A 15,434-nucleotide genomic window follows, 5' to 3' on the forward strand; every position below is an offset into this window, starting at 1 on the left:
GGTGCTACATACTCATGAGAAATGGACTACATTATTCATGTTTAGTGTAACAAGTCGCCAGAACTAGGTCCTCCCGCATTGCAACACAATGAATCAACTGTTGTGATTTTCTAAATCGACTTAAGGAATGTAGATTTTGGATCCACACTACCAATTATCCCTGGGGTATACATCAATAGTAACAAACCTTATTTCTAACCACGAGATGCGGTCCTCCAGGGACAACGCAATATAGGATGAATATTACGGAGCATATGCAAAATATAAGCTATGTAGTAATAGCAAAAGGGGCTATATTGAAGTTTACTACGGAGTACGAAGTACACGATAACTCACCGTAAAAGGCCTTACCCCTGGATTCATGCCATTCTCTACTCTGTGACTCTGGGGAATAAACAAATGGAGAAATAGAGTCATCATCTCCATGACCCCTGGTCTTGATATCTTTGTTATCTGGAGTCGACAAAAAGCATGGTCATTCAACAGTCTCGGGTCCATATACTTATTGTACAACAATGCCCGGCTCTTGGCCCTATGTCCCTGTATGTCTCTAGATCCATTCAAGTGTCTAGGGGAGATGGGGAAGTACTAAGAAGTTGACGAGTTATTGACCTCTAAAAAGTATTCACCGGTTGATGGACTTGCAGCTGGAGCTGTAATTAGACTTCCGGGAGCCCACAAAGTCCAACCCCCAACCCGCAAATGGGCTTTGGGCCCGGTCCTTAGGCCCACCGGTGGGCTATGGGCACTGTGGGTTGATGACGGCCCAAATGGGCCCTAAACCAACTTGAAGTGCCAAGTAAAGTTGAACCTCCTTTTTGTGTTTTTTTATTACGCTTCCTTTACCCCCCGTTTCTAACCATTATCCCTAAGGTAATATTCTATTTGTTTCGGTAATTTAGTGTTAACTATAAGTTAGTTCTCGATATCGCGTTTAAAAACGCGAAAAAACGCGTTTGTTCAAATTTCATAGCTTCTTTAGTAGAAAATAGTAGTACTCCCGTGTAAATCCCATAAATATATATATATCTAATATTTCAACATTAATATCAGTACTTTCCGCGACATCTCGACCTCTACTAGTCGGATCTTATTTAAAATTGAAGTATATACTAGTATAGCTACTGTAAATCTAGATTTGAAATTTGAGCTTTATACGACCTATAGAAGGTTGTAATACAGCAATTACAGAGCCCAATTTATCAGCGGCCAGATGGGCTTTAATGAGGGCCACATGGGCCCCCACTAATGGGCTGTGGGTAGAGCGGAAGCTTGGAAAGTAACGAAAAGAGTTTACCCACACTTTAGATGTTCGATGTCTTTCATCGTCATTCGTAAAACTACCAAGAGCGATCGGAAGACTATGAACAGCGTGTAAAATGGCGGTTGGTTTGCTAGGGGGGAAGTCATGATCAGAGCTCCAGAACTTCGTAATAGTACACCGATATCAATCTCGTCTAAGACAGTCTGTGATATTAAGGAAGTCGAGATTTTCAACCGAATTGTTAAAGCTGACATGGGGGGATGGAGTGATGATTCGCTCCCAAGGATAATATGGCGTCGGCAAAAGTAGAGCAGACGAGACTGCAGGGCTAAGACTCTCTTCCGACTGCGATATTGTGGGTAACAGATGGCTAAAGACCCTATGATGCCACAGCCATCTGAGATCCATGGCTGAAGATGTAGACAACATTAGCTGTAGATCTGAACAAGACCAGTGATGAAGAGAAGGATAGAAGACAAGAGTCAAGGCAGAGTGATGGAGAGGACTATTTTGGAGATTGACATGTCCGATGCCCAAGAAGGGAGTGGCAGGTCCAGATGCATCTAGGTTGTTTCTTCCAAAGTTGGTAACTTATGTAGGTAGTAGTACCTTGATGAGATCATAATTCTAGTTGACCTGGGGCTTCACGGCAGTTAATGATTTGGATTGTCTTTTTGGATTGTCTTTTTGGATTGTCTTTTTGGATTGTCTTCTGGATTGTCTTTGGGGATGTCTTCTTGGGTGTTTTTTTTTAGATGAGAGTAAAGAATAAGAATACCAGGAACTTGCACTCATCGTCAAGCCCTCCAGACAATGTCCATAATATGTCCTACGTATAGTTATGGGTGGAGAGGTAGCCGTTTTTGGCCTCAAAAGCGGCCATTTTCGGCGTCAATTCCATAGGTCCTCATATACTACTAAAATTTGAACGCCCTTTACAGGTTACAGCAAAAAGGTACAGAAATAATATAGATAAAATTAGTTATGTTGCTCCATACAATCTCTAAATATGGGCTTGTGCCTTGGCCAATAGTATCTTCTCTCTCATTCTCTCCTGCAATTACCCATCAATTCCCTTCACGTCAAGGCTATCATCTCGTCAACATTTTATTCGTGTCTCGATCTTCTAGTCATTGGATTCGCCGTTCTGGTAGATAAAACTTCAAGTGCAGTGGAGCTCGCCTCCGTCGTGAGTATGGCAGTTCTATTAAAATCAGTTTCGAATCATCACAAAGCAATATAGAAAGCGACTTACCGCAGGTACTTCAGCAGTTGTGGAGGGAGCCTCAGCTTTCGTTGTAGTAGGAGTTGGTTGGCTAGTCGCAGCTTCGGATGTTGTTTCCTCAGCGTGGGACTCCTCATGCTTGTGTTGAACACCTGGGCAACCAATACCCGGCACAGCAATGTCGTGAGCATATACCTCCAGTGCAAAGTACTGAAGGGTCTCTGAGTCATGAGTTGACAGAGTCGCATTTTTCTTCGCCAGGTCCATGACCTCTTCATATCCGTCTGCGAAATGGTCGATCCAGTTCTGTCCGAAGGCAGGGATATGGTATAGGCGGTGCAGTAGATCAGCGGCCCAGAAGGTGTTGGTCTCAGACTTCGAGACTGTATATCCAAGACCGCACATGGTTGAGAGGGAGCGACGAGTCTGGTAGCTCAGGTCGCAGATGACTGTCTCATCTGTGCCATTTACGCCTCGCCAGTGACCGGCATAAGCTATTTGGTTGAGATGTTAGTATATAATCCCTCATACAGAGCAAGGTACCTTACTTTTAATGTTGCAATTTCCATCTGGGTTATCACATCGGAACAAAACATTCTTCTTGTCGCCGTTGACCACGACGTCAAATGCACCGATGGCTTCCATGGATGGGCGGTCACCGAAATATTTCCTGTAGATCTCGCTCTCATTTCTCCATCTCAAGATATGGTTTTTGGCATGCTCAGCAAGAGTAATAGTCTCATTAAGACCTAGCTCAATTTGGCGACGCTGGGTGGCATTGCAGCTCGAGTGGATGGGAAATTGATTGACAGCGCCGGCATTCCAAGGTGCAAGCTCAATCTCAGAGAAGGGCTGGGATTTATTGCCTTCGGAGCTTTCGCGGGTGGGGAGAGCAGCAGCAATTGCTGCAGAGGAGAGGATGAGCTTGAACAAAAGCATTTTGTATGATCGAGGTAAATTACTTGAGAACTATGGAAGCGATTTCTGAACAAGGTAGAGGCAGCTTTTATATCACTTTTTTTCACAAAGTTTTCCACGCTTCCACATACGATGACTTTAGTTTTTCTTAACTGTTTGCCAAGTGTGGCTTTTGCTCTCACTTTCACTGTGTCAGTAATCCACGCAATGCCTAGTATAGAATAGAGAGGCGGGATGTTTTCTCCATCTTTCTCGTTTCCATGGATGGTGCCATCTGCCAAGAGGGGACCTTGAGAGCTTCTTTGCTTTTCTCGCTAAAAAGTCTTTTCTTCTCCAGCAATCAGAACAGAAAATTACAGATTGATGCCAAGAGAAAGGCTCGGCGGAGGGTCCGCCAAGACGCCTGGGCGGGAGTACCTTGAGAGAAGATGAACCAAGTGGGCGATATTCTCCGGAGGAAGCCCGGATTCGAGGTTTAGTCCTGTTCTCGGCGAAAATATGGAGAGATATTTTGCTTGGCATTGAGAACCTTGGGGGTGAGACACTAATGATGAGGCCCTAATGTACGGCTCTTTCGTAATACATCAGGCCTTTTAGAAAGGATTGTGCCCAGTAACTATTTGATTGAAAAATCCTCACTTGTGGCATATATATTGCATCAATCTCAATCCCATCATTTACGAGAGGTTAGAGTAACAGGCTCATCATGTTCATTTCCAGACCTTTCCTTATATCACTCGGCATTGCCGGGGTATATGCAGCCACACCAACAACATCAGCACAAACATCATCTGTAACTGGTTGTCATAGCCATGGCTCAAGCATTCACTGCATTAATGGAGATGGCCATGAAGTTTTAGTTTCGGCCACATCTACCCCGACAACTGGAATACCAGCACAATATACTGGGTGTCACTCCCACGGAAGCGAGTCGTAAGTATACACTTGTGCATTTTTATGACAAGATACTAACATATAAAATGCGAAGATATTGCATGGATGCAGATGGAAATGATGTCCTGATTCAAGCAGAGGGGTCTGAAGACAGTCACAGTGAAGAAGATACCCACGAGCACGAGGAATCATCAAGCGAAGGCAAACAAAATTGTCACTTCCATGCTGGCGTGGAGTAAGGCTATAATCCTTTTTCCAAATATGCACGTTATTAACTTTGGGAATTGCAGACACTGTGTCAATGAAGGCGAAAGCGAATCAGGGGCACAGAGTGCTCCAAAGTGCGGTACCCAAACAAGAGACTACGACATGCCTCTAAGAATTGGCACACTGTTCGTTGTCCTTGTCACCAGTTCAATTGGTGTCTTTGCCCCTATTCTCCTGATGAAACTTCCATTTGCCTCTATCAATGGGGTGGTCTCGACCGTCATCAAACAATTCGGAACTGGCATCATCCTCGCCACAGCTTTCATCCATGTAAGTAAGCTCGGCCTTGACAAGCGTACTATTTGTTGACTCCTTTTCTTAGCTATACACACATGCAAACCTCATGTTTACCAACGAGTGTTTGGGAGCACTCGAGTACGAAGCGACTACCTCCGCCGTAGTCATGGCGGGTATGTTCCTTGCTTTCCTATTGGAATACATTGGCCACAGAATCATTGTTGCTCGTATGAGCAAGAGGAACTCTGCAGAGACTACGCCTTCCGAGTCTCCGCAAATAGAGCAGAAAGGAGAGCATGGCCACTCTCAAGACCAACAACAGCCCACGTTGGCTTGTCTTGGGCACAGTCACGGATCATACGATCTGACTGGACCCGACAGCAAGTTCTCGGTCATTGTGATGGAATCAGGTATTCTCTTCCACAGTATCTTGATTGGTCTCACCCTCGTCGTTGCTGGGGACTCATTTTACAAGACCCTTCTGGTCGTAATTGTGTTCCATCAATTCTTTGAAGGGTTGGCACTCGGTGCCCGTATCGCAATCCTCAAGGGACCTATATTTCCCTCCAAGGCAGGCATGGCGATCGCATTTGCCTTGATCACTCCTATTGGCATGGCTATTGGCCTGGGTGTTATTCACAGTTGGAATGGTAATTCGAGGGGCACTCTGATTGCACTGGGAACATTGGACGCGCTGTCTGCTGGTATTCTGGTGTGGGTTGGTATCGTTGATATGTGGGCGCGTGACTGGGTTATTGAGGGAGGTGAAATGTTGAATGCGAAGTTAGGAAAAGTTTTGACTGGTGGTATTTCTCTGGTCAGTGGAATAGTGTTGATGGGACTGCTAGGAAAATGGGCTTGATTACAGGGGTGACATGCCTGAGGCGTGCCTTCCAATGTTGTCTTCCATAGTACATAGTTAGGCTGCTCCTGAAAATAGATGCCTAGATAATATAACCGGCTCACTTGGGCCAAATTTTACGTCAGTACTCTGGATTAGATCCGAATTCCAGTGTCCATAAGATGACGCCCTCGGCAGGCGTTTGTAGACAGGCCCTTTCAGCAGAGACATACGGGCGGAGGCAGCACCCTAGTTCACGTTGTATATATTCCGAATAGTCAAACTTATGGAAATAATGAGCATATAGCGGGCGAGTTGAATTGCACTAAAATCAAAAAAGGATGAGGTCGGAAGAGGCAGAAAACACAATAGCACCTTTCAAAACAAAGACTTGTAGGAGCAATGGCTTCATAACATTCATGTTGTGACATTCTGACATTCTCTGGCCAAATATCAAAAAAAAGAGAGAGAGAGAGATGCATCGGAAAAGAAAAGCAAATCTGAAAAAGCTAAGCTTACTTGCTGAAGACTTGTAGAAAACCTCCATCATTTCCCTCTCGCGAACGCTGTTAAAGCAATAAAATGACAGCTACCAAAACGCTTGAATTCAAATGCTGCTAATTAGTCAGGGTGTGTCATTCTTTGAATTTCCCCCTGCGTATCTGTGTTAATGAAAGGTAACCTCTGTTGCAAGTTGAGCCTTATTCTTTGGACTTGGGGCTGCGAATCATGCAATATAACTAGGATGGCGCGTGTCAGTCATTTCACAATATTTCCAGCCAAGAGAACATACCTTGCAAACATCTCCTCCGTCCACGCACTCGATTTCCTTGACCAATTCAAAGCCCATTTTCTCATAAATACCCACATTCGGATACCCCTTGGAGCTCTCAAGGTAGCACGGCATATTCTCCCGATCAGCTTTCTCCATGACATTCTCCATGAGCTTCTTGCCCACTCCCATACCACGAGCCTCTGAATCAACGCAAACAACATTGCAAAAATAGTACCCGCGGGGGTCCTGCCAGATAATGTCATGAGCAGATTGCTGCACTTGTTTCCAAATCCAATACCGGCGCACATTCAGGCCACCACGACCAAGGAAGCGGATATTGTTCATGAGCTGGCGGAAGGAAAGAAGCCAGTCTTGTGCCCAAACGGACCAGGTTTGTGTCGTGGAAGGCCCTTGTGGGGAGTACCACCAGGCAACGCCGACCACAGTACCAGGTGGTAGACGAATTTCGCCATCGTTCTTGGTTTCGTTTGCAGCGCGAGTTACCTTAGCGACAGAGATTGGGCAGCCGCAGTTGATACCATATTGGAAATGGGCAGCGAGGGAAGCTGCATTTCGTTGGATGTTAAACTGTTAGATTCCGTTATTACTTGATTCGATATCCACTTGGGTTGTGTTTCACTCTTTTGTGGGTCTTTCTCAGAGCCTCGATGAAATCATCGGAGTCATGGCTTGAGGAAGTATATTTCATACCTTTGATGGATCATCAAACGCCCAGCGAAAATATGGATCGTCGGCAAATGCTTTCTGCACACAGTCTACGGCCCCGGGTATGTCGGTCTGACCCAGCGGGACGATTTCGATTGACATTGTTCGTTCTTGGCTTGTCACTACGTTTCTTGGACAGCGACAATTGTCTTAATGGACTGGTTTAGATGTCCGGGTACTTTTTCTACTAGCTCTGCGAATAGCTTGACACAGAGATATAGTATAAGAATGCCAATGAAGCCGTTGGGGACAGTGTGAGACAAAGACAACCGCCATCTAAGTAGAGTTGAAGTGGTGATGGTCCACAAGTTGATGGAGGAGAAGGCGAGGGAAGTGAGGTCTTGGTTTATTGTAGGGGTGTCAGCAATCGAGAGAATAATGAGTTGGAAGTCACTTGCCCTGAGGAACGGGGCTCATATAGCTGAGCTCGGTGATGATCCTCGGGGCCACACTTGATTGTCACGCTTGTCTTATCCGGCCGGTATTCCAAGGTTGCATGTCGCTAGCCTTTCTAGGCAGCTGTAACCGGAGCAAGTACATATGCGCTATAGGGGTGTCACAGTGTCCCTTCACTGAGACCATCGCTACGTCGTGTTCCCGACAGTAACCGCGGTCAGACGGGTCTAACACAGACCGACTATCTACGTGATTTGAGAATGTACATACTGCATGGTAGATATGCTCGAATAACTCGAATCATTTCGAAAGATTGTCGATCTCTTTACCTAAACGCGGGGGACGGCTACCGGACGGTCGTACTGGATCATGTGGAGAAGCCAATCTAAAATCTAATCCCAATTAGGCAGGTTGTTGCGTCATTGGTTCAATGTGCTTGTGGGGCGTTCCACCTGTCTTGGAAGGTTATCAGGTTTATCAGTAGAAATGATAAGAGATAGTCGTAATTAGAGTAATTATAGTCGATTATACAAGTAGTTAATCTGTTCAAAATCTGATAGGGTGTAATTTGTCTGATTACTCGCTTATAGTTCAGGGATCTCTCGGCAAGTGCATGTAAGCGACGGGAAATTAATCCGGCCGAACCTTAGAAATCATGAACCCGGTGAGTAAAACCATGGAAAATCAGTGCGAATGTGCTTCTATCAGACGAGAATACATGTCGAAAATTGTGATGCATATGTACTCGGATTATGCATCTTGTCTACTCAGGAAAAGAATTAGGATACCGAGGGAGTCGGGACACAAGTCCAAACCATGGTCAAAATTCCTATCGACTTACCGGACAACACGTATTCGGTAAGATACAATAAAAAGCACCTAGAAAAACATTCATACGCATGTGTATTTTGCCACCTGTAACCGTTGTTTCTTTGTTTGGAGACATGTGGTCACCTGCCACCTGCCACCTTTCTTATCTGGTTCTACCCACATGCTCTGCCCTTTGTGTATTAGTCTCTTTGTTCATCGAGTCCATCCATTTGATAGACAAATATAAACTTGATGAAATTGCTAAACCCCAGTCTTTTCTTGAACTTCAAGATGTCCACATAGAGGTTATGGCATTATTACAAAGTGAGCTGTGCCCAGTCTTTCGTAGTTTGACTACTTTGCAAGAGAAATCCTATCGGGCTCTTTTCTAAGTCAAAATCCCAAGGTTATGAGCCCCTGTTACAGACATTACTCTTTCCTTTTGGTTGGGTATAAATGGTGTCTTTGTAAATATGGCCAAGGCATAGACTTTCTTTCTTGTAAAAATAACCACGAGCCTTCCTAGTTATAGTGCAATACTCCATTTCTTCTTGGGAGGATAAGAATAAAATCTTTGTTTTAATAGCTGTCTTTGTCAAATACATCCATCCAGCAGGGAATTGAATCAGTGACAACTGTACTCTGTACAAATGCATAAATAACCCTGGCTCCCACTACCTCATCAAATTCCCATACAGACGAGAACGTCGTGTACTACATCGCCGACAATCCGGTTATTTGCCTCACCTTGCTTGTCTAGCAATCATCAATAAATTCCACTTCAATCACTTAGCCAGTGAGTCTTACAGTCTTTGGAGGCTTTCTATCACTAGTCTGATATCCGCCTACGATGCCTCGTCATAATCTTGAGCGTGTACTAGTCGACCACCCCTACAATGACCGTCGCATTTTCGTTTTATCAGCTGTGCACGACGCAATCTACTATCTTCGCCACGAACCACATCTTCGTGACGATGTCATTGACACGCTAGAGGAAATTGCCCACGAAATGGGCGTCAGTATTTCAAGTGCGGTTGTGGAGCATGATCCTCAGTTTGAGCGATTGTGTCGTAACCTTGAGCTTATGCTTCCTGTCTTGATCAGGATTCTTAGCAAGCACAACGACGAGGAGACAGACAGAGACGTTGCTGATGATCTCATCAGCTGCATCCCTAGTGTTTTGCAACAGCCTAAAAAGTGGAACCCAGATGTCGAAGAGATTTCTGACGAGGAGGCATTTGAGGAGCAGCAGCGGAATAGATGTCCTCTCCATCACAGATAGGTTTGGATCTCTATTGTGACAGCGGTCTAGGGGAATTTTTGGTTTAGTACGTATTTTTGCTGCTTGTTCTATGTTCCAACTTGTGTGTTTGTTCTTGTGGCGATAGATCAATGGTAGAATTATTCTTGCTGTTCACATATCCAGAAAGTTTCTTTTTTCTATAGATGGATCATTCAACACACAGGCACTGCATCACATGTACTTATATTGATAGATCCGAGGAGGTAATCTTGAGTTGTAATATTGAAGTGTCTTAAAAGTTTCAATACTCATTTTTAGTAGAGGTTCTAGAGGCTAAAGCTTGCTTGGATTTGCGTAAATGGTAAAGGAAAAAAATCCCAATGCCATGCGCACAAGCTAATCAATTCGATAACCATCGACAACATCATATTACCACCAAATACATTAAACTCCTCTCAACATCAGAAAACTATCAAGAACTGGCAATAACCAAGCTGATCTCCATCTATCAAGAAACAATGAACCAATATCTTTTTTTTTAAGTCTACTCCTCCCCAATCCAGCCAAACAATCTAACCCCGATTGCGTCCACGATGAAATCGAGGCAGGAAAGCAGACGCAGGCGCAGGCTCGGTGGCAGTTTCAGTCACAACACGCGTGAGATTCACTGCACTGGTCGTGACATTCGAGATAACAGTCGAGTTAGTGAATAGGGCTGTTGCTGACGTGTTGGTAAACATCTGTCGGCGAACCACATCGGGGTTGATAATTGCTCGTGGAGTGACCCGCATGCCCGGCGTCGAGGGGGATACATGCGCAGGTGATGTTGTAGGCAAAGTCACGAGGGTAGCTGGTGTGGTGGGCGAGCCTGTGAGTGTACGCGTCCTAGGGCTGCTTGGTATGAGGGGCGTGGATGTTCGGGTCTGGGTCAGAGTTTGTGTTGAGGTGTGAGTTTGGGTTCTGGTAGATGAGGCTGTCACGCTACTACCACTTGGGTGGACTACGCTAGAGGTTCCCCCTGGAGCTGTCGCGGTGACACTTGGGGGCACTCCAACAGAGCTGCTCGCTGAGGCTGTCGCGGTGCCACTTGGGTGGACTCCGGTGCCCTCTGAGGCTGTCGCACTACCACTTGGGACGACTCCGCCAGGCGTGCTCTCCGAGGCTGTTGCACTACCACCTGGGACTACTCCGCCAGGTGTAGTTCCTGGGGCTGTCGCACTGCCACTTGGGGAGACTCCGCCACCTCCAGTTGGGCAAGGACAGCACTCTGTTGCCGGGCCTAAGCCCCCACCAGATGTGACAGTGACGGTGGCAGTGCTCACTACAACGGCAGGGCACGTTACCGTCACCGGGACGACAGTGGTCTCCTTAGATGTGGAAGGAGGAGGACAAACCGATGTGACAGGGGGAGGACAAGCCGATGTAGCAGGGAGAGGACAAACCGGTGGTCCGGTGGGAGACGGGGAAGGAGATACACCAGGGCCAGTGGGAGATGTGTGGCTGGTACTTGGTTGCTCACTAGTTGAGGGGGGAGGCTGAGCAGTGTTAGTAGTTGTAGTAACTACTTCAGGGGGGGATGTCTGGGGGGTGCCACTAGGAGATGGCTGAGTGGTTTCGCTTGGGGAGGAAGCGGGACCGCTGGGCGATGGCCCGACGCTCTCGCTTGGGGAAGGACTAACATGGGTGCCAGTTGGGGGAGCAGGTTCGGTTGTCGAGCTAACACTGCCACCACCAGTTGGAGGAACAACGCTCGTCGAAGGGACACCACCTGTCGTAGGAACGCCGCCAGTTGGGGTACCAGTCGTACCTAAGCCGCCAGTGGGTGAAGTGCCGCCTTGAGTACCAGGGAGAGTAAGAAGATTGCTTTCAGAAAGTAAGGTAGTAGTTTGCTCACCTCCACCGCCAGGGACTGTGGTACCACCGCCGGGAACCGTTTCACCACCGCCAGGGACTGTTCCACCTCCTCCACCGGGGACTGTAGTACCACCGCCTCCGCCAGGTACTGTTCCGCCACCTCCGCCGGGGACTGTGACTGTAGTACCACCGCCTCCACCGGGGACTGTGGCTGTAGTACCACCACCTCCGCCAGGCACTGTACCACCACCTCCTCCAGGCACTGTTCCGCCACCTCCGCCGGGGACTGTGACTGTAGTACCACCGCCTCCACCAGGCACTGTTTCACCACCTCCTCCTCCCGGCGTGGTCTGGGGCTTCGGGCCATGTGTCGAAGCTAACTCCTCGGTCAAGACAGAAAGCAGCGAGCTCTGAAGTTCAGGGTGGTTGTGTCGTTCCTGTAAGCCAAAGTCCCGCTCTTCTCGACGACGACCCTCAACACTGGGCTGCTCTAGCGCCTCATCCGGGACAGCCAGAACACTCTGCAGGAGAGTCCAGGAGCAGGCCAACAGAATCAATCTTTTGGGAAACATGATTCGGACCACGGCAAGTATGTGCAGAGCAATTGAACAAATGTGGCCGATTTAGGGAGCGCGAAGGCCAATGCAAGTTCGCCGATGGTTCCGGGGTTTTCGGATTGATGGAGGAGCTGATATAGAAGACAATTCTAGATTCAGGACTCCGTAGATAGCAAGTTTAGCAAAGCAGCAAAGCAAAGCAAATGCCCGACAAACGAGTTCGAGACGAGAGCAAGGAAAGCAATGTCCCGGGAGAAAAGGACGTTAGAGAGGGATGCGAGCATTGCGCCGTATATGTAGTCAATGGTGATGGATAGATGAACACTCGATGTCATCACAGCTAGAGGATTGGCCAGGCCTGTTGTCTCTGTTTATTTTTTGGTTAAGCTTTCAATGTCTTCGTGGTTTCCATGGTGAGAGCTTAAGTTGCTCCTATTGGAAATCATTCCCAGAGGTGAAATCCATGGCTGGATAAGGGACAAAGACATCATTGTGACTAGATGTTTACATAGATCCGGTGCCTGTCGGATATCTCATGCGGCGTGTTCTGCTTTGTTCAGCCCTGCAGACCCTGGAGGAACCTGAACCTGAGTTACCAACATTTATATCGCCTCAATGGCGGCAAATTATTTTATTTCTAACTGCCAGCTCAACTGCCAAATCCAATTGTACGGCTGAAGGGCCGAACCGACAATGTTGGAGACGTTATCCGATTTATGGAGCTAAAGGCTCAACTATAGAATTGCAATCACAAATTGATAAATATAGACATTAAGTAGCAGCAATGTAAAAATCACTCGGACATGAACGCTGAACAAAAAGATGCAAGCTGAGGGGCAAAAACTTTTCTATCTAAGCTAATCTTTTGAAATCGTGAAGTCGTGTCAAGATTACCAGATCAACTAGCGTCGGAGTCAAGGATACCAAATCTAGCAGTTTAGTATACCGCGAGAGGGTGACGCCAGCCAACTTGGATGACCTTTACGGCGGTACAGCATGCAAGACCAGCCGCATAGCAGCAAAGAGTAAAGGTGATAAGGCCCCAGTAGGATCCATTGCAGCGTGCCAGAATCTCACCTGCAATAGGGATTCCGGTGAGAGTGCTAGTGGCAAATTGTGTCAGTAATGGATACGTCGGTGACATCACAAGGGGGATAAAACACTCACCCGAAGCTCACTATGGTATAGGCAGTTGCGTAATACCGGCCGTAGTTCTCTGTTTTGCAGAGTTGACCGACACAGACTGGCGTCAGACTGATATTGCTGCCGCTTGAGAATCCAAAAAGAACAGCGTAAATGACCAGCAGAGGCATACTATCTCCAGCAGGAAGCCACAGGCAGGCGTTACAGAGCAAGCAAAGCGCTACCGTCGCGATCAACGTGTTGAAGCGACCAAGGAAATCGGCAAAGAAACCAGGCAACCATCGCCCAAAGAAGGAGCCGGCATTCAAGATGGCAATGATCTGGTACGAGAACTTGGTAGGGAACCCATGGTCGAGGGCGTAGGATGAGATGTAGCTAATTGGCACGAAAAGACCCCACTCGATGAAGAAGATGCTAGCGGTGGTGAGAACGAATCGCGGGTCTCGGAAGATCCGGAAGTCAGGAAGCACATTCTCCTTGGAGAATGGCTTCTGCGGGAGTCGGGACCTAATCAAGAGATTTGCAATTGATAGCGTAATTAGGCAGATCAGCGCGACAACCCGAGTGGCCCAGGCCCAGCCGATCTTGGGGAAGAGGGCTTCTAGAACAAGAGGGAAAACAATGCCTCCGGCAGAGCCACCAGTGGCAGCAATGCCAGTTGCGAGTCCACGTTTCTCATAGAAGTAGTGACCGATCGCCGAGATCGCCGGTGTGAAGATGAGGGAAGCTCCCACTCCACCCAGTACACCGATGACAAGCATAAAGTGCCAGTATTGGGTGCAGAAACCGATGAGGATTATCATGGCCATTTCAAGTACGGATCCTGCAAAGACAAGAAGGCGCGGCCCTCGAGCATCGAAGATAGGACCGATTTGCACTCCACAGAAGAAAGTGAGAAAGGCATACATTCCAAAGATCCAACCATTGGTTCCCGAGCTGTATTCCTTCAGTTGGTGGGTTTGGATATATGCTTGGAACGTTCCAATGGTGTTGACCAGGCCCAGCGCTCCAAATAGACCCAGGAAGCTGCCCAGCACTACCAGCCAAGCTTCGAGACCCCCCTCCGGGTAGGTGTTTCCTTCGGCATCTGTAGTCACTCGACTAACAGGGTCTCTTCTGGCTGATCTTTGGGACGGTGCCACAGTAGACGCTGTCCGGTGTGCATCCTCTAGGTCGGGTTGCTCTGGCGCAGCCTCATATTTCTCATTGTCCATGTGAACAGTCTTCTCGTCAATGGGTGCTGTGCTTTGGGCTGTGGTCTGGGTGTTTATGTCAAAAGCATTGGTCTTGGCAGACCCAACATTGGTAGACATTCTATGTGGAAAGAGCTATTATATTCTCCACTTGGAGGAATTCTTTTCTGAATATCTAGGTGAGATGGGAGAAGGAGGGGAGATAGATATTAGCAATCAAAACTTCTAGAGCAGTCATATTGGTCATATTAGCCCTGAAAATTTTCGGGATTATTCTCATTGGTGTTTCAATGGCGATGTAATAGCCAAATTAGGTGAAAATTTCACGACTCGTGATCCATTGGACAGGGAAGTGGATCTGTCCAGACCCAAACCCCGACACTTTGATATTCTTTCTGTACACAACATCGTATCCTATATTATATGGGTGGTTCTAGACCTATGGTTCTTTAAGGTTATTCAGTTCTCTTTTCTAAGCAGTCATATAGAATGACAATTTGCAGTTGCCCTACTCATCTAGATTTATCCCGAGGTAGTAGTTCAGCAAGGTGACCAAAATCCGAACTTCCGAACTTCCGACTTCTGGACAATTTGACTACCCGAAGGCATGCCCGAGCGCAAATACTACCTACATCGAGGCATGGCATTAACCTTTTATCGTGTAAACTAACCTACAACATATATTCGAGTATAAATGACTACATCTCCTGTGAATGGGGAATGTTGAACTGATGATCGGGCAATATCAAAAACATCGTACAAAATAAGATGATGCGAGTAGATATATATATAACTGAGAGTATGTTTTGCTTTTTTGAATAAATGTCACCGGCCACCAAATTTACGTAAACCTCAGATATAACCTTTAGACTTTCAAGATTGGAACTCGGAAACATAAAATGTCTAAGATCTTAAGAATATCACATTAGAAGCCCTATTGTAGGATCTTACATGTCAAATTGTGAAGAACATTTGTTTTGGTTCATATAACACTAAATGGAAACCTCTTTCATCAAATTGGGCTTGTGGTTTAGTGGTATAATACTCCCTTAGCATGGGAGTGGTCCAGGGTTCGATTCCCTGCAAGTCCA

At 46.7% G+C, this 15,434-nt stretch overlaps 6 protein-coding genes across 6 annotated transcripts; 2 read left to right on the forward strand and 4 right to left on the reverse strand.

Annotated features, from left to right (window-relative positions):
* Positions 1 to 2,426: 2,426 nt before the first annotated feature.
* Positions 2,427 to 3,428, reverse strand: aspf2 (major allergen Asp F2; the record flags this gene model as incomplete). Its single annotated transcript, XM_040791662.1, has 3 exons — positions 2,427 to 2,468; positions 2,520 to 2,983; positions 3,038 to 3,428. The coding sequence occupies 3 exons, from the start codon at positions 3,426 to 3,428 to the stop codon at positions 2,427 to 2,429; spliced, it is 897 nt and encodes a 298-aa protein (XP_040645234.1).
* A 959-nt stretch (positions 3,429 to 4,387) lies between these two features.
* On the forward strand, positions 4,388 to 5,667 carry zrfC (putative ZIP Zinc transporter; the record flags this gene model as incomplete). Its single annotated transcript, XM_040791663.1, has 3 exons — positions 4,388 to 4,536; positions 4,592 to 4,838; positions 4,891 to 5,667. The coding sequence occupies 3 exons, from the start codon at positions 4,388 to 4,390 to the stop codon at positions 5,665 to 5,667; spliced, it is 1,173 nt and encodes a 390-aa protein (XP_040645235.1).
* A 680-nt stretch (positions 5,668 to 6,347) lies between these two features.
* On the reverse strand, positions 6,348 to 7,249 carry PGRI_039510 (GNAT family N-acetyltransferase; the record flags this gene model as incomplete). The annotated part of the gene is made up of 3 exons (XM_040791664.1): positions 6,348 to 6,386; positions 6,440 to 7,009; positions 7,133 to 7,249. The coding sequence occupies 3 exons, from the start codon at positions 7,247 to 7,249 to the stop codon at positions 6,348 to 6,350; spliced, it is 726 nt and encodes a 241-aa protein (XP_040645236.1).
* Positions 7,250 to 9,203: 1,954 nt separating this feature from the next.
* On the forward strand, positions 9,204 to 9,635 carry PGRI_039520 (uncharacterized protein; the record flags this gene model as incomplete). Its single annotated transcript, XM_040791665.1, has 1 exon — positions 9,204 to 9,635. One exon carries the CDS (start codon positions 9,204 to 9,206, stop codon positions 9,633 to 9,635), a length of 432 nt encoding a protein of 143 aa, XP_040645237.1.
* Positions 9,636 to 10,168: 533 nt separating this feature from the next.
* Positions 10,169 to 12,022, reverse strand: PGRI_039530 (putative extracellular threonine rich protein; the record flags this gene model as incomplete). Its single annotated transcript, XM_040791666.1, has 1 exon — positions 10,169 to 12,022. The coding sequence occupies one exon, from the start codon at positions 12,020 to 12,022 to the stop codon at positions 10,169 to 10,171; it is 1,854 nt and encodes a 617-aa protein (XP_040645238.1).
* Positions 12,023 to 12,944: 922 nt separating this feature from the next.
* Positions 12,945 to 14,463, reverse strand: PGRI_039540 (MCT family MFS transporter; the record flags this gene model as incomplete). The annotated part of the gene is made up of 2 exons (XM_040791667.1): positions 12,945 to 13,110; positions 13,175 to 14,463. The coding sequence occupies 2 exons, from the start codon at positions 14,461 to 14,463 to the stop codon at positions 12,945 to 12,947; spliced, it is 1,455 nt and encodes a 484-aa protein (XP_040645239.1).
* Positions 14,464 to 15,434: the final 971 nt, after the last annotated feature.

This window comes from Penicillium griseofulvum (genome assembly GCF_001561935.1).
Source record: "Penicillium griseofulvum strain PG3 chromosome Unknown contig_87, whole genome shotgun sequence".
Taxonomy (NCBI): Eukaryota; Fungi; Ascomycota; class Eurotiomycetes; order Eurotiales; family Aspergillaceae; genus Penicillium; species Penicillium griseofulvum.